The following is a 23568-nucleotide window of genomic DNA, read 5'->3' on the forward strand; positions in this document are numbered from 1 at the left end:
CTGGGTTACTTCCCCCTCTGGCAAAGGCAAACCCATTCGTGGGATTGCTTTTGCTCAAGGACCTGGGTGCACTTGGTGGGTGATGCGAAAGGATGGGGAAGCCCAATGTGTACCTCAAGGGAATTTGATTTTGGGTGAAAATAGCCAATGAACTGAATTGTATAATATTAATTGCTTTATAATACTGTATGTTATCTCTTAACTATATGTTATCTCTTAACTGCATGTTAATATAATAATATAGTAGGTTAATATTAAGTATATAATACTATATATTATGATTGCTATATGCCGCATCAATGGTATTGCAGTAAGAATTGCCCAGCCTAAGGAAAATGAACTTTGATGAAACCATGTTGGAATGAGAACTGACTTCAGCATGCAACAGTCCAACACTGCACACCACCTCTCCTGCTCTGAAAGACTGTGATGACAGATGGAACCCAAAGTCATGGGCTAAATGAACTCAATGGACATTTTAGAGGGATGGGCCATAGACGAAGGGAATGATATCTGTGTGTATATCAAGATAGGGAAAGGGGTGGTGATTAATTGGAACACATTGGAAAGGGGAGGGCCTGTGCATGACGTAGATGGTATAGAATAAGGGGTGGATACTGTCCTGGTTTCGGCTGGGATAGAGTTAATTTTCTTCCTAGCAGCAGGCATAGTGCTGTGTTTTGGATTTAGTAGGAGAAGAATGTTGATAACAGGCTGATGTTTTTAGTTGTTGCTGAGTACTGCTTATGCTAGTCAAGGACTTTTTCAGCTTCCCATGCTCTGCCAGGCGCACAAGAAACTGGGAGGGGGCACAGCCAGAATAGTTGATCCAAACTGACCAAAGGGCTATTCCATACCATATGACGTCATGCTCAGTATATAAACTGGGGGGGGTTGGCCGGGGAGCAGCGATCGCTGCTCGGGAACTGTCTGGGTATCGGTCGGCGGGTGGTGAGCAATTGCATTGTGCATCACTTGTTTCGTGTATCATTATTATTATTATCATTATTATACTGTTACTATTAGCATTACTATTTTACTTTATTTCAATTATTAAACTGTTCTTATCTCAGCCCAGGAGTGTTTCTCACTCTTACTCCTCCAATTCTCTCCCCCATCCCATCGGGGTAGGGGGAGTGAGCGAGCGGCTGCGTGGTGCTTAGTTGCTGGCTGGGGCTAAACCACGACAGGTGCCAAGCCATACACTGTGCTTAGTCCATTTTCTTCATTGCATCATATTGCTTCTCATATATTCAGTTTGATTTCCAATACAACCTGGTCCAGTCTCCTCTCTTCTCAGTATTCTTTGTTTTCTCTTTTCATACTCCTCCCCTTGTGCTTTCTTTCATATCATTCTGCAAACTGCAGTCTTTCTTTCCTCGTCTCTACTCCAGTTTAATTTCATCTATGAATTGTGTTGCATTGGTCCTGTCAGGGGTTTCTTATCTAAGTATCTTCTTGAGACTGCCTTGCCCAATCTTCCATGAGTCTCCAATGTTAGGCAAATTCCAGCCCTCTAGAAGGTGGTTCTCTTTCTGGTCTCCTTTGTGGTGCTCATGTGGGAACAAAAAGGAGCTGATGCTCTGAACTTGCTCTTCCAATCCTGCCACTGGCCAGCAGAGGAGCCCAGTAATTCAGGAAAAGTAAAGTAAGGGTGCTCCATGGAAAGCCATGTCAGTCCATCTGTTTTTAATCTATATTTCAGATGACCCTTTTGTAAGTATTTTTACTAGTCCAATGAGTACTAAGGGTTTTGTACTTTAAGTTGCCTGATTACATTATGGCACTAATTCTTTTTTTTCTGTATGTGTATAATATGTATAAATAAAGTGCTTAGTCTACATTATGGACTAATAGCCTCCACAATCTAATTTTGAAACACACAGACGGTTATTTGATTTATAGGAGCAGTAAAAACAATCTGACTCCAGAAAGTAGATTTTCTTTCCTCTGAGACCATTATATGCAGTTAAAAAAAAACAAGCAATCAAATTACCTAGAAATTTTGGCTTTACATCTACTGTTAAACTTTTGTCCAAAGTTCCCTGCAAGGCTACTATGGAGCAGATGCTTTTAGGTGTGAGGGGAAAAGCGAAAAAAAAAAGAAAACTGTGCCCAAAGTGTAAAAGCAAAATTAAAATAGCACAAGGCACATGTGCTGTGGCAGGGGACATTGGAATAGATGATCTTTTAAGGTCCCTTCCAACCCAAACCATTCTATGATTCTGTGATATTAAGGCATAACTTGCAAATTAAATAACATGACAAGGAATCTCTGTGTTCACAAAGTGTATTTTGCAAGACCTTTGAGCATCAAGGTGCATTTCAGTTTTGTCTTAGTATCTGAATCTCAGCGTAACTGAAAAGACTGCAATCCATAGTTAAACCTGTTTTATTCCTGTGTCTGTCCGATTATTTCATTTATATTACCCTTGATTTACAACTCCAAATGATTGAATTTCCACTGGTTGAAAACCCAGTACCATTCTAAGACTCAAGGGAAACCATCCCAATCTGGAAAGTGGTGTGCAGAGAATAAATGGTTACAGTTATCCAGCCTCCATCTCTATGTCATACTATAATTTAAAATAATTTATAAAAATCATTTCTAAAGGCCCTGACAAGTCTTTAAGAGCAAAGATTACATGAAAGAACTTCATGATATGGCTGAAATACCATAAGTAGAGCTGGGAATTTTTTACACTCAAAATTTTATTCCATGAAAAGTATAGATTTAGGTTGACTGGGACAATTCACAAACTGAGGGAAAAGTTCGTGACAGGATGCAGTTTTCAGAGAAAAAAAATCAGAATGTTTTATGACTACTTTTTTCATATAACTTTAGCTGTCTTAGCACTAGTGGTTTGGAGTAAATCATATTTTTAAAGCCTTTTTTTTTCAAATAAATATTGAAATATATGGTTCTATGGTGAATCCAGCAACTATTTACCTACCTGTGTTTCTGAGGACCTTATTACAGTAGCATATAAATGCCTGACGTGCTTTGCTCAAAAGCTGATTTCTAGCAGCAGTAGATGGCTGGTGATTTCTGTGTAATTTTATGCCCACATTACCATAGTATTTGATGTCCTCATGACTATTAATGGATTTTGCCTCTTAACACTACAGTGAAATCAGCAAGTATCATTCTCCCTCTTTACAAACAGGGAACTGATGAGAAGCATAGATTAAGTGACTTACGTGAAAACCACAGGAAGGCTGTGCTGCTGCCAGGAATTGAAATCAGGTGCCATGGATGCCAGTTCAGTCAAGTTCCCTATATGTTAAACTTTGTAAGAGGTTTTTCCTAAAAATAATTTGAGATATTTTTCCTCCTTGTAGCATGCAGAACTGTTTTATACATGATGAGTGCATCTCTAAATAGGAGGCACATTGATAATAATTTAGTAATAGATATTGTGAAATATTTTGAATGTACAAAAGAGTTAAGTTCATCTGTTACTGACAGCTCTTTATGTATTAGATGTCTAGCCTAGGTTAGTTTTCTCAGCTTCAACTATAGCACTTCCACAGGGTGATTCACCCTACCTGTCTTGGATATTGCATGTAAGTGAGGATAAATTCCCCATTTGCGATCTAGTTCTTCTCAATCAATATATTTGGAGCCTATATGAGTCATTTAGCTGAGATGTTTAGTTTTTGAAGAGCTAAAATTGTGTGAGGTGGTTCACAGTCTAAGCTATTTAGGTACCTAAACCTTGGTTTCAAAAATAGCTTAGGCCAGGTGACTTAAGAGCAAAATTATTGGAACTGAAGCACCTATTGTGGGAGTCACCTAATTTCAGGTGTCAATATCTAGCAAATTGTCTGATCTCTCTTGATAGGTAATAGAACAGGGCACTCCAGCGCTCAGTTCTTCTGATGCTAATGTATGAATCTAAAAGAGAAAGGATGAATTGCATCCTAATTCTCCTGTTAATTATAAAAGGAGTCTAAGCAACCAGTGCAACTGTAGGCATCATTACTGTGGAAATCCAAACTAAAATGAATCCTACTTTAAATCTCCAGTTGAGAATAGGATGCAAAGTAAACCAATGGTGGTTGTCTGCTGGAATATCCTTAAATATCTCATCCAGACATAATCAAAAATTCATCACAGGGTCCAAAGACACTTAAGGGCTTTTGAAAATTGACTTGCTTTAAGCACGTTGATTGCATCAGTACTGTGTGATATGTATGGCTGTGGTATATAGGAGGAAAGGCCTCTAATACATACACTCTGTCACTATATGCAAATAGAATCATAGAATCATAGAATCATTTAGGTTGGAAAAGACCTTTGAGATCATCCAGTCCAACCATTAACCTAACATTACCAAGTCCACCACTAAACCAATTAAGGGTCAAGTAGCAATTTCATGTTTCCTGGCTAGTTAATTAATAATTCATGAGTAAGTGTTTTGGTCCTTTACAAGCCTTATATAAATGCACCCTGAATGTAAAGTGAGTCGTTTTGTTTCAGGCCACAGAATACAGCATGTAAATCTGCGTATGCTACGTATGACTGTGTTCTGGCAGCAAACAGGTACATGTTCTGCTGCTACATGTTTTAGTTGGTTGCTGGGTTTTAAGTGAGCCTGCGTACAGGCACAAGGAAAAAGAAATTGGAAAATGACATCTTATAAATGTATCTGGACTTTGAAGGTGGAAAACAGGCTGGTAACTAGATGTCAAGATGTGCAAACGCATTTAGTAGGATCTTTCCTGTCTTCAAATTGATCATTTGTTTGGCTTTTATAGTGTGAAAATCACTGATGAGAGTGCTGTACTGATTTGGCATGAGTCTTGTGCTGAACCAGTATAACATGTTGAATTTGTTGGACAGAATACGATGGCTTTGTCCAGCTTGCCAGTAGGTGGACTGGACATTTCCTTTCTGTAACTTTCTCTAGCAAGATAGATTGATTCCCATCTTACTTATCTTCCATTTTTGGGTATCAAAAAAAAAAAAAAAAAGGAGGAGACAGGAGGAATCTCTTCATGCCCTTTTATGCTAAGTTAATGACTAGGAAACATGTCCTTTCTTTCAGCTGAGAATTTATAATGGAAATGCTGACAGAATCTCAGCTACAGTGTCACTGGTGTTGGCCTCCGTAATGAAAGGCTGCTAACAATCCCACATCCAGCACAATGTTCCCTCTTAACGGGGTAAGACAATCGCCATCCTCACCTTCAGGTCCAGCCTCTGCCCTGAAGAAAAATTAGGTCAGCATAGAGTTTTGTAGCTGTGGTTACCCATATTTCTGTTCAAGGCCAGCAGAACAACTCAGAGCACTCAGCATGTATTTAGTGCAAGGATCACAAACTTTACTGAAAACTGATAGAGTCCAACGTTAAATATTTATGCCATTACTCTAGGTTCGAGCATAATAATAACATGGAAAAACACCAGTTGACTTGAGCCCCTGCATTCAAGGAGACTTTGCAGACATATCTTGAACATTTCTCAAAATACTGGTATCTCCCAGATCCAGGATCCTTAATTTAGGATTTCTGGCTGCTGTTCATATACCCAGTGATATTTTGAAGGCTTTTTTTCCTTTTGGATTTTGCTTTTCTTTTGAGGGAATTTGCTTGGATTTTTTTTTTTTTAATTGACAAAAGTGGATATTTTCAGCTTGGTAAACTTTTTTTTCCTTGGATGCAACACTTTTATGTCTATTAGAGTGTTTTAAGTCGCATACTATTTTTAAAAAGCCTGTGTAACATGACATGCTATGGCAACATTTGCAGAAGAATCTTCTTAAATCCATGCAGAAAATATGCGGTGGAGCCCCTGTCTTTGTAATTTAAAATTCTTCTTTGTATCCTTTGTGTATGAGGTTTTGGTCCTATTGCTTCATTTTTCCTTGTGGGATTTCTTTGGAGAGGGGTGCAGGTTGGGGAACGGGATTTTCATGAGCAGTTATGGGAGAAGAGTTTATGAAGCCCTAAACAGTGCTGTGAGTGCTGTAACATAAAGCTCTGTTTTGTTCCTTTAGCACACCATAAAGTCATTCTGCTTGCCGAGAAAATTCATACTACTCCCTTCTTCTTTGGCCTTTTGGATTTCCCTGTTTTTCTTGGAGCTGTTAGGACCAAATGCTTTCATTTATTTCACTCTGCAGTAGACCAGATTTATAGGTGGAACTGAAGCCTGGTTTACAAAGCTTATAGACCCACTAGTGTGGAACTGCACCAACACAGAACTCTAGAGTGGACTTGATTTACATGTACGCAGCATGATTTGTACTTGCTCAGCTTAGCTCCGTCTGAAAGCAGGGTAAGTTAGACCAGGGAAAGTTATTGCAAAGGCATCAGTCATTTTAGAGTGAGTGTTTTCGTCAGTGAGTATACAGTGAGCGTGTTATTTAATATTGCTGTGTGTCAATGCCTCCATCATTAAAATGGAGGCATTCCCATAGCCTTTTAGGCTATTGGGATGGACCTAGATGAAAACTGCAAAAACTAAGAAAATTTCCTGGGAGACTCTGGAAAAAAACTACACCTAACATTGAAATAAATGTTTATCAGAGAATTCTTTTGCCAATCATTTTCATGAAATTTATTTTGAAAAATAAAGTTGGCTGGGCAATTTTTACAACCCTTTAGCTCTAAAACATGATACTGTACTTCTGCCTATAGATCCTTGGGGGGGGTTGTGGGTTTCTTCTCGATCCCTATACAGCACTTACAGGTATCTGTTGTTGGACTATGTTTATGATGTTTACAGTAATTTTTTTATAACAATATAAGAGTTCTTGAGGTTACTTACAGAAACAGTCTGATGTTTTCTTGATTTAATATCCCACACAATTTTCTGAAAATGATAGCTGCAAGTCAGAAAATGATGCATATGATGTGAGTTGGAGTGGAGTGACAGCCCATTTAGCAGCACTGCGAAGTTTTAGAATTTTGACAAACAACCTGACCTTAGCATGTGAGACATTAGGACTGTTGCCTTGATTATGTGGGATAGATTCAAGCTCAAAGTTTGTGGGAGGTTTTTTTGTGTGCCGTTGGAAGTTTAACCCCAGTCTGTTGTATTGTAGTACAACCGCTATCAGCGCTATGGGGCCGAGGAGTGCGTGCTGCAGATGGGAGGAGTGCTGTGTCCAAGTCCCGGCTGCGGAGCAGGTTTACTTCCTGAGCCAGGAGTGAGGAAAATTGTATGTGAACCAGGCAACGGAATAGGCTGTGGGGTAAGAACATACATTTTCCTACTAGTGGTGTGGGAAATCATTGGTGTTGTATGATGTTAGAATAAGGAGGGAAATGGTTTTTTCCTTTTACGTAGTGACTCTGAATTGCTCTTCGTACCAGAGTGGGATACTGTAGCTCAATATACAATTTAAATACAGCACCATGGCTTAGGAATGATGACTTAATCGTGTAGACTGTGTCCATTCCAGAATTCTTTGCTTTATTTGGTTTATGAAGTTCCTGAGTAGTTACAGTAAGAAATTGATCTGCGCAAATGACAATCCAAATGCACTTTGACTTTCTTCTCCTAGCATTCAGCAAAAACGAACAGGATCTTGAGCAAACCATTCATTATTATTAACACCAACTTTCTTTATAAGTCATAGAAAAAGGAGAGAGAGAGAATGACCAGTGTGTGATACTGCAGTCACATTGCTTATGCATTTTAAGATACATAATGAAAGGAAATACAGAAGTATTTTTGTGTTCTTATCAAAATTGCTTTTAAGCAGGGAGAATGCACAATTAATGGTGGATTTCTGGAAAACAAAAACAGATGACACTTGAAAATGTTTTTGCTAAGAGGTCAAATCATATGGATCAGTGATTTTTTTGGCAGTAGAAATAACAGGTACCTTACAAGAATTGAACTTTGGGGAAGTAGAAATATGTAGAGAGAAATCTCTATATAAAACAACCTGTTAAATGTTAGGTCAGAGTGACTAACTGATGTTTGTACTAAGTGACTCTTTCCATGGTTTGGTATTATTACCAAATTCCTTGCAGGCTATGAGAGAAGATAAAATATCTATATTTATGAAACATTATCATGCTCTTTCTGTTGTCTTTCTTGTGGAAAATGCACTTTTTATTGCAGTTTTGATGTTGCCCAAACTGATACCATGGAAGAATAATTGTTTGCCGAACTAGGAAGTTGCAGTAACTTGTATTCTATGAGTAGGTTAGCATCTGTCGACCTTGGTAAAACTTCGTATCTGTCCATGCAGTAGTGCATGTAAAACAGAGTACTCCCCAGACTCACTGGGCAGACATAGGGCTATAAAATAAAGCAGAAGGTGGGAAAGTAATAAGAAACAAGACTGAGTAAACAAGAAGAAATGCTTCTGGATTAACTATAAGGGATTGGTTAAAAAAGATAAAATGACAAATAATTTTTACTCTGCTCTCTGCCTTGAAGTGATGAAAATCAAACTGTGTTTTGCAGCTTCATTCATCATCATTCTGAATCTGCAAATGCCCTGTAAATAAAGTGTACATAGCATAAAGGATTGATGTATTGCCTGGTTTAGCAAACTGCCTTGTTTCCTTTTATGCACTCTGTGCTGTGCTTGCTAGTGCCCAGATCTGCAGCCTTGAGTTTAACCCTTTGTTTTGGATTATATGACGTCTTGAACATTAAGGGGTACAATTCACTGAGGCTGAAATGAGAAGCAAGAGGCTGGTCTGTAAGCCAAATTTTGGTAACATTAAGGCCCTTCCTCAGAATCTGTAATGGAACAAGGTGACAACAGGTGTCTGAATCTTTCTTTGCACCCTGACAAATGATTACCTCAAGGAAGATTTGTCGCAGATTTCCTGTGGTGAGGGTCCTGGCACTGAAGTTAGCTGCTGGTGAGAAAACTGGCTGAAGGTAAGGAGCCACCTGCAAAGACACCCAAGACAGTTAGGAAAGTTATTTATTTCTACTATGTTTTCTGTAGTCACTTTGAGTGTTTTCTGTTCAGCAAGTTAAACTATGGTGGTTTTTTTTCCCAGACAAAACCTGGCCTTTTTTAGTGTGAAGGCCTTCCACTCTTTATGTAATCCAGGAACATCCACTTCAGAGCTCTGGGCTCCCTCACGAGTGTACACAATGATTTACAAGCTCAAAGAAAGGCCCAAGATGAAAAATGTCCCTTTTGTCCTTCCAAATAAAGGTAGCAAAAGATGCCTTGCCGTACTTACCTGTGCAGCTTAGATTAGAGACATATTCCTTGTTGAAGCTGGTAAGCAAAGAAATGAGTAAGGCAATGTCAATCTAGAGATTCTCTGTGAATATCTGTGTCATCCTTTAGCTGTACTTTAGATATGTAGAGTCTCTTTTGTGGTATTTGAACCTCTATCTTTGGGTAAAGTTCGGAGTTGATAACGTATTGCTGACAGCAGGTTACATCTAGCATCAATGGTCTGTTATTCACCCAAAAGCCTTTGTTAGAGAAATAGTTGTCTACTGCACAGAAGAAACTGATTGTTCAGGTCTGAATTGCAGTATAAGGGTAGCTAACAACTGTCAAATAGATGAGGATTTTGATTAACTGATGAGATGGATCAAGGGAGGGAGGAGGGATAGGTTTTCAAGAGAGAGTCAAGACAGTAAATGAAAAGGGTTTTCAGCAGCCGTTTTAGAAAAAGAGAGGCAGAAGAAACCAAATAGAGAATAAGCTGGCCACCAGAGACTGAAGGAAAATAAATATTCCATTATTCAGAGAGAAAACTGTGTGAGGCAGTCCCAAACATGTAAGGACTCCAACCAAATCTGAAAGAGTATTGAAAAATGAACAGGCAACTGAGCCAGGCTAGGATACAGACATTTTGCCTTCCTCAGTTTCATTCTCTGGTATGTGAAATGGGGAACTAGAATCTCTTTTTGCAAAGTCATTGCTATTGGTGTCAAAGCTAAATATGAGTCTCCAAGACAGTGCTCTTAATTTGCTAAAAGGGCCTTTGGGAAAGTTAAAGATGGTGGATTTTGCTTTGTCTCAGGAAATTTGGAAACAGCGATATGTGGGGCCCAGAAACAGCCTGGTAAATATCTAGACAGAACTGTACTAAAAAGGTGAGGAGAGAGGTTTAAATTTAAGCATCCCCATATGTACCCTCTGCAGTCAGGCACTGCTATCTATTCAGGCTTTCAGGCAAAGAAATAGGACAAAAAGAGAGATTTATTTTGACTTGAAAAGTAGCATGCAGATATCTTTTTAATGATTATGAACAGTCTTCAGCCAAAGCCATGTTGTGGTACCACTGATTGACCTCAGTCTTTCATATTTTTTATCATTAGCCATAAACATATTAATTGATTTACCAATGGTAAAGATATTACCATTATACACTGTTGTTCTACCTTCATTACCATGCATCAGACCTATGTTGCTAACTTTTATTGCTCAGATAAAAAATTCTGACATATTTAATATGAGAAAACAGCAACAAAACATAGAAGACAGTACATATTGTGCCAGCTGGCCTGGGTACAGGAAAAGCTGTGGTAATCAAGGCATACAAAAGCTCTATGAATAAAACATTTTTGTCTTGTTTTATATAATACTGGCATATTATTTCCCACATATTAAAGAAAAGTTTGGAGTTAAAAGCAGGTTAGAATGGAGCTTCAAAAGGGACTATACTACTTGTTTATTAAAAAGTATGCCTTGGTTTATGCCCATACAGGTCATCTGTCTGGCAAAACATCCACTGTCAATATCTTTCAGTGGAATAACTGACTGATGTGTGATTGCATCCCAGCCCTTGCTCCATAACTGTATAAACATTTTGCAGCATGCAATATCAGTTGACCTATCCATTGGAATGGGGTGAGATGGGAGATTGGGGATAGGGGAGATAGAGCCTGTATTGGTCTTTTCCCCTTGAGTTTGCTCATTCCTAGCATAGTTGATATAAGCAAGAAGAAGAATGTATTTCCAGAGATACTCTGTGGTTTGATAATCCCTTGCTAGGAGACCTCACTCTTGAAGCTATAGCCATGTACATGGAGGTCCTGAGACCACTTTAAAATATCTTAAGGTCTGGGCGACAATTTAAATGGTCTTAGGAACAAGCTGTCATAATTGATGTTGTTCTGGCCCTTCATTTGTATCCCCTAATGTGAAACTCCAGTCCACAAGTGACTACTCAACCTTAATGTATTAAATGTGCAATGATAAAGTTTTATAGCCTTGCAAAGGGAGCACAAAATTTGGAGTTATTTCACCTCTTTTATACCATATTTACTGTTCTGTAAGCAAAATGCCATTGAAGAACATCAAGATTTCAAAAAAGATATGTTCCCTTCTAGGACAGGTGAAATTTTAAGGCTGCAGACTGCAAGAGGTCCCTGAAAAATCAATAGACATAAATACCATGTCTTCCTTATAAATAGAATTCCTAGGCCATTATATTACATAGAACAAAATCCCTAAGGCAATTTCACTGTTCCCAGCAATTTTTTTTCCATTGATTTCTTCTTGCATTCTTCTTCCATGGCTAAGGAAGCACATGTCAAAAGCAATTGCAGCGTATTTGTAGAATTAATAATTGTCTGCCTTTTCAGAAAGCTTAATAGAAGAGAGGACACTCTAAAATAGTTACATGACAAGCACAATACACATTCCTGTTGTTTGCAAAGCTCTTTTTTGTGGTTCATGATCTCCTGTTCATCCATTTCCTAGCATGCGTGTTTCATCTTCAGTGACGTCTTTGTTAACACAGTAATATACATGTAGGCGAACCCTGAAGAATTGGGAAAAATACTTTGTCTTGAGGAGACAAATCTGAATTATAAAAATTCCAAGCAACAAGTTCCTATTCACTTAATTTTGATGATTTTTTTAGTTGGGTGTGTCCTTCTAAACTTCTGGATTGGGATTGTTTATTTTAGGGGTTTCTATCTCTGTTGGAGTGCTATGTGAGTGCATTTATACTCCCTCTGGGACCGGAACTAGCTTGCAAATACTGGGTCAGAACTATTTAATATATATGAAAGTGAATAATAGTTTGTAAGAGTACCCCAGTCTAGAAGTGAAAAGCATTTTCCACATCTGGCAGTTATAAGTCTTTTGTGTAAAGTTCAGCTTTAATGCAATGTATTGTCAGGATCAGCATGTAGTTTCTTTGTGCAATTTCTATCCCTCTTGCATCTGGTTTGGGCACATTATTCCATATAAGTTGCCTGATCAAAATGTTTGAAAGTCTGACTAACCTAAAAGACTTTATTTTCAAACAGAGATATAGGTATAAATGTTTGGTTCAAGAAGTGCTTTGCTTCTTCATTAGCAATACCAGGAAAATCTGGAAGGTATGTAGAGAGAAAATAGGCACCTTTTAAAATGCTTCAATATACAGATAGTCAAGATGAGTGGTAATTCAAGACAGTCTTTGAAGATATTTGCACTGAACAAAATCTTTTTAATTTTATAATCAGATGAATAAAAGGTCATGGGTGAAGAAGGGCTGTGTGCACAATGATCTGAGTTTTTGTCTCAGTTTTAAGATGGGAATGAAAGTTGAAGCAGGAGCAGAAATAAGAGGCTCCGAGGTTTTGAAAAACAGAGGAATAATTCAGAAATAAAAAGACCTTGAGACCTTTATGTCATTTGTGAAACACTAAAATGGAAATAAGAGATAGCTGCTATCTAGTACCCATAGAAAATTGAAAGGTTACTCTTTGTTATTACATTTCAGGTATCTGTCCTTGTTCCATATGTCATTAAATTTTTGCTTTTAAGAAAATTCACCAGAAAGGTATTACCATGGATAAGGTAATAACTGTAGGTATTGCTGAGATTAAGAAACCAACTCACAGCAGGAGTGTTTCATAATACTGTATAGGGAGTTTTTTCAAGGGGAATGAAAATGAGACAGACATTTTCTATTATTGCTAAATGCTGAGTTGCTAGCATTGCACCACAAGCTCTAAGCAGTAATCATGTATTGCTTTCTTCTATTGAGTGGGCACTCTAGCCTTTAGAAAGTGGAATTCCATCTTGTTGACACATTATGCTTCAGTAGCTAAGCAAGTTGTTTTATTGCTAAAAATATGACAGGCTTTCTTGGGCTGACCAAAATTCTTTTTGGATTTGTAGGTTTTTTCCCGTAATGTTTTACGTGGTTTAAAATGAACTGTAAAAACATGGGGCTTTTTAAAGATGTGGTGGAATGTTGATGTTTTCCTAAAATGTTTACCCCAGAATAGCACTGTACAGTTAACAAGCTATATATTGCTGTCAAGGTGCATTATTTCCATTGCCCATGTCTTGCAGTGCTGCAATTCATTGATCTTGTGACTGATATGAAACTCAGCTGTCAGCAGTGAGTGGATAAAACAATCTAGAGAATGTTTCCGTTATTAATAACATGGATCACATTAGTTCATAGGACTAGCAAAAGCAAAACAAATACTTTTTATAAGGAGAACAAATCAATTACTTATGCTTGGTTCAATAGGTAGAAGAATAACTGCTTTTCCCTTTACCTCCCAAATCACTGAGAACTAGCTGCTAAAATAATGTTAGAAAATGGCATGTGAGTCTCTTCATCTCTAACTGAGCCAGAATTGAAATGTCATTAGGTTTGTCTGCTACGTTCAGAATCTAATGGGGTGCCCCATTTTATGTGATCAAATTCTATATCCTTTAATTTATGTAGGGTATATCTTTTTGCTGAATTCTGCATCATGCAGGCATCTGGAGAATGGCTGTTGTACATGTACATTGCACATTTTATATTGAATGTGCAGTACCTTCAGTGTTTTGGCTTGATTTGTTATTCTGTGGCATACCTAGTAGTTCACCATTTAAAATCTGTCATATGCATTCTGAGAAAGAAGGAGCAAGGAGGTAGAGAAAAGAGGTAGTTACCTGATAAAGGGATGGAGGCTGCTGGTCTCTGTAACCTAGCATGAGAACACAGATAGCAGAATAATGCTGTATTTGAGTCAGGGAAATTGTGTAAGAGAAAACTAGGATAAAATCCAGTTCTTGCTTGTAAAGATAAGTCAAAACTGGACACTCGGACCTAGAAACTAGAGACGATAAAACTAGTCTCTCTGAATGTAAACCAGCTCAGACTGGGATTTGTAAACAAATGTTTTGCAGAAGATAAATGGTCCCAATTTTATCAATTTGTCTGAAATAAGTGTAAGCTAAGATCGCAAGCATGTGAGACCCATTTTAAATTGAGGGCTGAGATAAAATAGGAGTCTGTTTTAAAATCACACTGGTAGTTGATTTTAGGATTTATCAACTAAATCTTAGTCCTTGTAAACTGCTACATCAAACGGTTCCCTGGAAGGGTGCTAGGGATTTTCATATTAAAGTTGCCAAAGACTCGACTTTGTCACTCGTTCAATATTCAGATTCCAGAGCTAAAGCTACCTGGGCTTCAAATTTCTTCACCTGTGGGAAGAGAAGTACAACACTTTACAGTAGATGAAATGCAAAAATGTGCACAATTTAAAATATCCACAGCTTACTGTAAATTGATTTTAGCACATAGATTTGCAAAAACAGCTCCAAAAAAAGTACTTTCTCTGGTCAACTGTGATTCCTTTTCTTAGGTACCCATTGAGTATATCATACTCTGATGCTCAGGTCAGGATTAAACTGATCAACAAATTTGAAGGAGAAGTCAAAATTTTCTCTCAGGTCTCATTGGCAGGGACTTGACATTCTGTGCCAAAGTTGGTGGATGAGCTACATACTATCTCCAGGAATTTGGGGGGCATTTCTCACCCAGAAATTACTTGTTATTGCAAGAGCCTCAGGCTTTGATGACATCTTTGTCTATTTTGGTCTATGCCTGTGGCACACTACAGTTTAGTCTCTTGACGACTGAAGTGCTCTTGTCTAATTAAAATAATTGGGCTCCATGTAGCAGTATCTGGGTGATATTTAATGGCTTATGATGCTCAGGAGATTATATTAGATGAACTCATAATTCTGTGAAGCCTTAAATGTAATGGAAGGTTATGACTGGAGAGGACTTGGAACTACTCTTTTTTTACTACTCCTCTGCTCTTCAACCAAGTGCCTAGAAATATGTCTGACCATCAGGGGACAATTTTTTCTTATGTGGCCCATCAGGAAAGGGATGGAGTACAACAGGAGAGAAGAAGAAATAAACTCTTCATAGGAATCTCCAGTTAATTCTGCATGTATGGGAAAATGAGCTCTGTCTTCTGACTTCGTATTCCACTTACATACAGGGTAAGATTATTCTCCCTGTTATGACAGAGATAAACACTTTGCACATAATGGAAAAGTGTAGCCATTTTAAACCAACCTGTATTTCCTTCAGCTAATGGATTAAAAAATCCTGGTTGTAACAGTCTGTCTTGGACCACAAGAGGTGCCTGAGCTTTCCTGCTTATACAGTTTATATACTGACTGCAGTTTTATAATCAATAAGGCGAGTACAAATAAATTTGTAAATTAGCAGAACTAGGGGTTAATGGAAGATTTGGTATGAATAAACAGATCTATCACCAAGTCACCGGAGGGGGAACAATAATGCAATCAGCAGAGGATGTGCTGCTTGAGAATGGCAGCCACCAAGGGCAGGATTCTAATTGTCTAAGAGGCTTATTTGAGCAATCTTCTAAAAACTTTCTGTATTTGAACAGGAAAGAGAAACACAGTCTGAATGCACAAAATCACTTATAAATGAAAAGGAAAATAAATATGAATCAAAGTTAAGCTTGTTTATTGCCTTTCATATGAAGTTTCATATGAAGGCCTCCTGAGGCACTTTGAATTGTATTATTCCATTATTGTAAAATACAAGAGCTGCTTAATCAATGAGAAACAATGGAGTAAAATGATAGGACCAGAACAATAAGATCTTAGATTAGAATGAATCTATTGACCGGCATTTGTAGTTTAGCCAGAGAAAAAATTCAAAGTTTTGAATGCTAAAGAAAAAAATGTCCTCATTATGTGTCTGGTATAATTCTGGCCCATAGCCCAACTCAAAAGTAAATCATAAGGCTCATAAAGGGAGTAGCTCACATAGATCCCAAAAAAGCATTGTTTTCTATAACTTTTGTGGCACTTGTAGTCTTCACGTCATTGGATGTCAGAGTAAAAAAGTGCAATAGATATTTGGGTTCTAAGTCTATTCTGTGTAAGTACAAAAATGGAAAGCAGCAGTTTGTGTCAGTTTGGAATTTACAAGCAATGACACCTTTTTTGTTTACTAAAAGGAGTACCCCAATTAAAAATGTTTGCAATTTTTTTTATATTTCTCCATTAACTGGTCAAAGAAATGCCTGAAGAGTTTCTTTCTGAGCTTTACCTCTGAAATATGTAAAAACTCTGTTGCTCAGCCAGGCTCTTGGTTCATTCTTTCAAGGCTACATGTGGAGGGCCTAAAATGATTACTTACTGAGATTGTGAAACTCTGTGATAAAAAAAAAAAATATGGCACAAATGCACAGTACAAGCATACGATAGGGACGGGCCATAGAAAAGATAGGGGTAGTGTGCATTAACACTTCCTTGAAGAATATCTTTTCTGTGAAGGCAAACAAGAAGTTCTCTACAGCTTCCCAGTGCTCCTCTTGGGCTTACAGCTATATAGGATTTCTTACTGGACCTTTAAGCAAAAGCTCTTTCAGACATCTTTTTGTAATTACAACAGTATGTCTGTGGAATGAAGCAAAGTGGCTGCTTGTCTTTTCACCACTACAACAGAAATGTTTATGTTTCATTCCACATGTAGCATTATTTCTGTATATTATATAGAACCCAGATTGACTAGGCATTCTGTAATGCATCTGGTTGGGCTACACTCCTTGAAGAGTGGAAGGAAAATGGCATTAAAAAGATTTACAATATAACTAGATGTAATTTTCTTACAGAAAATAAACAGCTTTTTAAAAATAATATTAAGTGGAACAGAGTTATTCTGAGATCAACTTTCTTCTTCACTACTACTTCAGTAAGGTATTTAATAATGATGTCACATGCAGAACTTTATTATTTCAAAACCATTTCAAAGAGATAACAAAGCCACCATTCCACAATCAAAGCTGATTTTGAAGTGCTGAAACAAAGCTGATTTTCAATTATCAGAGTCCAAAAAAAGCATCTGAAAACTGTCTTGATTGCTGCAAAACTGCTGTCTTTTCATGTTGGATAACTCAAAACAAATAGATGATGCTTATGAAGCTTCAAACAAAAATCCACTTCTAACAAAGCATAAGCATAAAAAACCCTCAGCCTGTGTCATGGTTTAACCTCAGCTGGCAGCTAAGCACCACACAGCCGCTCACTGACTTCCCCCTGCTGGGATGGGGGAGACAATCAGAAGACTAAAAGTGAGAAAACTCACGGGTTGAGATAAAGACAGTTTAATAGGGAAAGCAAAAGCCATACGCACAAGAAAAGCAAAACAAGGAATTCATTCACTGCTTCCCATTGGCAGGCAGGTGTTCAGCCATCTCCAGAACAGCAGGGCTCCATCACAGGTAATGGTTACTTGGGAAGACAAACACCCATCACTCCAAACGTCCCCCCCTTACTTCTTCTTCCCGCAGCTTTATATGCTGAGCATGACATCACATGGTGTGTGATATCCCTTTGGTCAGTTGGGGTCAGCTGTCCCGGCTGTGTCCCCTCCCAACTTCTTGTGCACCCCCAGCCTGCTCGTTGGTGGGGTGGGGTGAGAAGCAGAAAAGACCTTGACTCTGTGCAAGCGCTGCTCAGCAGGAACAAAAACATCCCTGTGTTATCAACACTGTTTTCAGCACAAATCCAAAACATAGCCCCATACTAGCTGCTATGACGAAAATTAACTCTATCCCAGCCAAAACCAGCACAGCCTGAAAGAGAGTATCTGGGAAAGTTATAAGCTTGTGAAAGTGAGTTTAAAACAGAAGTTGCGTCTCAACCTTAACAATGATATTAAGGTCACTAAGCTATAATAGAGGAAGTAAAGAAAATGTTGCAAAGTCAAGAGCAAACTATGAAAATACAATAAAATTAAAATATAATGACGAAATTAAGTAAAAGACACCCCTTACACTGTAAACTAATAATATTCTTAATGAAAAGTAATGACATAGATTTGGAGAACAATGACCAACTATAATTCAGTGGGAAATAATAGAAAACCAGAATGCAATATGTGCTCATAAAACCACCATGAGGGAGAAGAAAAGGGAAAATTCTGATAAGGATAATATATCTGTGAACAAAGGCCTTGACTAAGGGCAGAAAATCATGGGTGGATAACCAAGTCTCAGTTAACTCCATTTTATCCCTGTATGTCTCAAAAATTAAATCATTCATACCACTCAATTATATTTTTTTTCCAAAAGCTCTCATGTTAAATTGGGTGACAATCACTACCATGATAGAAAATCTATTCCACTGACACTTAAAAGACATAAGTGAAGAGAGAAAGAGTAATGTTTAAAGGTACTGGTGGCTCACTTGTTCAGACTGAGTGAGCAGTAAAATGGGCTGGTTAAGCTGGGCATTGTTTCCATTAAGAAATATCAAATAGCAGTAGTATGCTTTGTACTTATCTCTCTCATTTTCTTTTTATGCCAGTGAAAATGCTCACATGTAATACCAAGTAATGACAATGATAAGTCTCTTATGCACGCCTGAAATGGTTACATTAAAAAAGATTGACTTTTAGGCCACCAATCTAAAGCCAGTGCTTAATATTAAATATAATCTGCAAATAAAAAAATAGGCACAGGGCGTGTTCTACAACATTATCATATATAAAGAAAGCTTGACAAGAATTTGTTTTCTACTTACTTTTCTCTTCAAAGTAAAATGAATGTAAATTTTATTTCCTTATTTTGCTTAGGGAACTTCTTGTATGTCTCTTAAATGTGCTTTTTGGAATTTCTTAATCTTTACGGTAAGGATGTTTAGGCCAAAATCTTATTGAGCGGAGCCGTTCTGAAAAAAAAAAATTAATTAGGTGAATTAGTTGTTAGCATACTCTTTTGGTGACATTTGACCTAATCCAAAAACTAAAATCTAAAAAAACCCACCAGAAGTTCAAAACTGAAATCCACAAGATCCCCACTGGAGATGGAGGAGGTGTAAACAGGAAAATGAGGCCAACAAGGAAGCAGCCTTAAGGTGAGGTCTGAGAAGGCCTGGTGGGATTTTACTGAGTACTCAAAACTCTTACAGGAGCACCAATATCTTCACTCCCTCTCTTGAGTTGAAGAGTGAGAAACTGCTTCTGCATTTTGTAGGAACAGCTCGGAAGGAGACAACAGGAACCTTAAGTAGCCTCCTCTGCTGAGAGCCATGACTTTGCGTGAGGCAGTACCGCACCTCTGGTCGCTTGCTTGGTCCCTAGTGAGCAGGTGGAGATGGAGAATAGCAGCTAGTAAAGTGGAGGTTGCTCCAGAGATCCCTAGCAGAGTCTGAAAATGCATGGTCTGTAGGACAAGCTGTAATTTATTAAATCCTTTGATGGGTGGGCCTGGCGAAGAGAAGTAAAAGTGTAGATTAGAGTATATGTGCATTGGCTGTGCGTATTCAGAATCATGGGAAACTGCCTGCCAAATCTGTGTATAAATGACGATGGAATTGGGATGGTTATATCATGAACTGTGGCTAGAAGTTGTAGCGCGTGGGTGTGAAAGGAGCAAGGGGGGACTACAAGTGTGCAGAGTGATTGGGCTATTAAGTGGATGAAAGCTTTAAATGTACGAGCGTTGGATGTACAAAGAACAGCCCAACCCATGACCGTGACATTTTGCGTGAGTTCCTGGTCATTGCAGAATTTTTATGCAAATGTATATTGATTAGAACCTACCAAATTTTTTGTTTTCAAGTATCTACAGTTATCATATTTTATCATATTTTAAAATCCTTTACACTGACAGGAAGCTTTTTCGGGACATGAAGTAATTACCTAAAGTTATTCAGGAAAATGTTTCCGATTTGGAGATGGAAAAAAATGTGGCTGCCAAACAGTAGCATTGCTCTGAGCTAGTAACTCACCATATCCTCCTATCAGAGGAGTGAAAACAACTGGTAATTGGTGAGTTAAATAAATCAAAGAGGAAATAAACTTAGCAATAAATGTACAATACAATAATAGCTTTTATATGCTGCTGTGGTTCTCACCAGTGGTGTTTTCATAATATGCATCACAAGCTTTCACTGTTCAGGGAAACACATTAGTGTTTTTGAATTGTTTTCATTATAAGCCATGCAAATAGTGTTTGTCCCAGTGGGATGTAACATTAATTATTAGCAAAAGATCTCTTACATGATTTCAGTCAACAGAGAATGAACAGTTCAATCTTTATTTTCAGAGTGCGACATATAACTATTCAAAAATGCATTAAAAAACATTTAACCCATGCGGAGTATTCCTGCTGAAGAGATGACACAAGGCAGAAATAAATTGCCCTAATAACATTTGCAAATGTTTCATGATTGCAAAAATGCTATCTGTGTAATTCACACATGTTCTCCTTCATTATCTTTCAGAAAAAAAAAGTATTTACATTCTTTCATATGGATGGCCAGTGGTCAACTCCTGAAATAAAAAAGTTTGATTCTTTTAGAGATGGAATTTTTTAGAATAAGTCCCCTAGACAAAAGCAAACAGAAAATCAACCAAACAAAACATACTTCTGCAAGTGAAGCAAGAGGAAAACAGTGACTTCTGGAAAGTAGCAATAAGCAAACTTGGGTAACTGCTAAGAACTCAGTTCTAACCAGAAAAAGGGAACTGACAATTCAGTAAAGGAATCATATTAAGGGCACAATGGTAAATTATCTCAATGTAAAGGAGGACTAGGGAGGGTAAGGGAAGACCAACTAGCTTGAACAAAGACCATTTTTATGACCTGAAAAGTAAGAAAGAAGTGCATAAAAAATTTAAGGAGGTTGTATCGCTAGGAACAGATAGAAAAAACAGAAAACATGCAGGGACAAAGTCAGAAAGTACCAGACATGAAAACAAATACTTCTGGTATAAAGTCGACCAAAGAATATTCAGAAAGATTTCCATAAAGAAGCAATAGAAATAGTAACATGAGAGATCAAGGAAGCTGTTGGTTGGCTTCTCGTGGGAGAGGAAAACGTATCATTAAACAGCTCCAAGAAGGCAAAAGTGTTTCCTTGTTTTGTTTCAATCTTAATTTAAAAGGTCAAACCTGCTCAGATGGTTAGCAGAACTAAACCCAGTGAAACAGAATTAAAAATACCGGCTATAGTGGGGAAAGGACAGGATAGAGACATGTTTTCAAATCAGCTGAGCCTGATGAAGTTTTTCCTGTGGGAATGGCTGAAGAAAATCCAGAACATTAATGATCACTTCAAAGAATATGGGTAGGGAAGATTCTGAAAAAGGCAAAAACATGAATGTTTTTCTATGTCTAAGAAAAGGAGAAAAGGGAACCTGAGAATTATAGACCATTAGATTTAACTTGAACTCTTGAGGGAAAACTGTAGCAAATAATCAAACTACTGGTAATTACTTAGAAGACAAAAAAGGAAAGTCTCAGGAAGCATGGATTTAAAAAAAGTTTATCACATCAATCTAGCTTTGTTATGCCAGAGTAACAGGACTTGTGGGTAGGAGAGAAGTTGATGATGTCATCTATATTGAATCTAGTAAAGCTCTTCACATTCTTTCATATGAAATTCCCATAGGCAAACTAGGAAATACAATATTAGATGATAATTTCATTACGTGGATACATAATTAGTTGGAAAACTGTGTATAGACTATTTATCAGCATTTCATAATCAAAGCTGAGGGATGTTTCAAATCTGTCCTGAGGTTGACAGGTTTTAATATTTTCTCTGATGCCTTGATGAATGATTATAGTGTAAGATTATTAAATTTGCATAGGATAGTAGCTGGGGGGCAGCAAACAGTTTGGAACTTGATAACAATTCAGGGAGGATAAATCTAAAGTTTCTATACTTAGACAAGGACAAGCAGCTGTATGTTACAGGAGAATAAATGCTTAGAGAGAGAGCAACATGGCAAAAGAGGATCTGGGAAGTGCAATGGATCACAGTCTGATCTTGAGTCAACAATGCAGTAGTGTAAAAAAGGCAAATGCTGAACTGAGGTGTATAAATCACAGTAATTATTTCCCCTAATCCAAAATAATAGATTAAAGGCACAGTGAGGAAACCTGAACCTGAACAATGGCCCTATTTTCCTTTCTGATGTTATGACTTGGTTAAAGAAGGACGATGTCCATTTTAAAAATCCTCCTTATCCAAGAAAAGGGTCTTTTTTCTACCCTCCTCCTGGTCCACTTCGTTTAGAAGAAAATAAATTGGTGCGATGTGCCATCAACAACTTTCTCCATATCTGCTTGTCTCTGCTCATTCCAATCTGTAGCAGACTGCTCTAGAAATACTGAGTCCCAAATAAAAGCCAGCTGAAACAGATAAAATCTGATAAATGCAATATTGCAGAATGCTTATATGCTGTCAGCGACTAACATACATAAACCTAACGAGAGTTCATATCCCTGGTGGCTTTCTAAATACTGCTTTACAGAAAGCCAGTCCTAGCTCAGAGTGACATTAGTTCTTTCTCCTCTCTTGTGAGTTCGCACTGCCAGAATTTGATTAGATAATCTTTTTCCTTCCAATAGCCAGCTGCTTATGAAATGACACTGCTGATACTTCATGATAACACAGAATAAACTAGCCACTGTATCACAAAATCACTGTGGACATTTTATGAGGAAAGAAACATTCAACTTAACCTTTAAAAAGAAATCTGTCTAGTTCCTGCAGTCCATGATTTCAGAGCTCGCAAATGTTTGAGCCATCTCCTAGCTCTTTGGAGAGTCTGGAAATGACATAGGACAGCCCATACTGTACTCAGACCCATTCTGCAATTGATATGGTTGGAAATTTTCATGGAAACTGTGGAATTTGAGGCATAGCATTGTGTAAAAGGAAGGGAACTGTCCAGCTGCCTCCATATACAGCATTAATATTAGAATAAATAAGAATCAGGAAAGGTTGCAGTCACTAAATCCTTCACCTGTCTTTTTTCTCTTAGCAAAGGCCATTCACATTTTATGCCCCATGAATCTCACAATTATTTTATTGTATTTTCCCTTGAATTAAAGTGGGGAAGCAAGTCACCATCACTGAGATCCTTTGTATACATACTAGTTCTTCAGTGCCGTTTTCTCCTCTGTCCTTTGGACAAACCTACTCCTTGTAGGAGTCTTTCTCAGAATTAATGGTACATAACTGTGCTCTCTATGTGTGTGTAGGTGCATGTGGGTTTTCCATGCCTTTTTTGTACTACTTCAATTCTATTATTTGTCTTATGGTTTCACCCTCCACCCCTTCCTTACCAAATTCTTTAAAAACCACATTTGAAGTAAAGCCTTCGGAGCTGTTACCAAGCAAGTGAAGAAGTATTTTGGTCTTTCTTTCTCAAGCATTTTCAACTAACTCTGCTTTAAAACAGAAAAAGAGCCTCAATTTTTTGGGTGAAATTTCATGTTTATCCTAAAACAACGGAGTACAGTTAGATTCACTTGATTCCTTTCATATTTTATTTGTAGTATACTGGTTCTTCAGCATTTAGCTATTAATGTAGCATTTCTATTTC

The 23568-nt window shown here is 37.7% G+C and overlaps 1 protein-coding gene across 1 annotated transcript in view; it reads left to right on the plus strand.

The window, feature by feature from the left end:
- Positions 1–23568, plus strand: part of PRKN (parkin RBR E3 ubiquitin protein ligase) — a 699368-nt gene that overhangs the window by 547588 nt on the left and 128212 nt on the right. Inside the window, exon 9 of the mRNA XM_075707694.1 lies at positions 7053–7202. Coding sequence (XP_075563809.1) covers positions 7053–7202 — 150 coding nt within the window. The remainder of the gene's footprint in view (positions 1–7052; positions 7203–23568) is intronic.

This window comes from Pelecanus crispus, chromosome 3 (assembly GCF_030463565.1).
Source record: "Pelecanus crispus isolate bPelCri1 chromosome 3, bPelCri1.pri, whole genome shotgun sequence".
Taxonomy (NCBI): domain Eukaryota; kingdom Metazoa; phylum Chordata; class Aves; order Pelecaniformes; family Pelecanidae; genus Pelecanus; species Pelecanus crispus.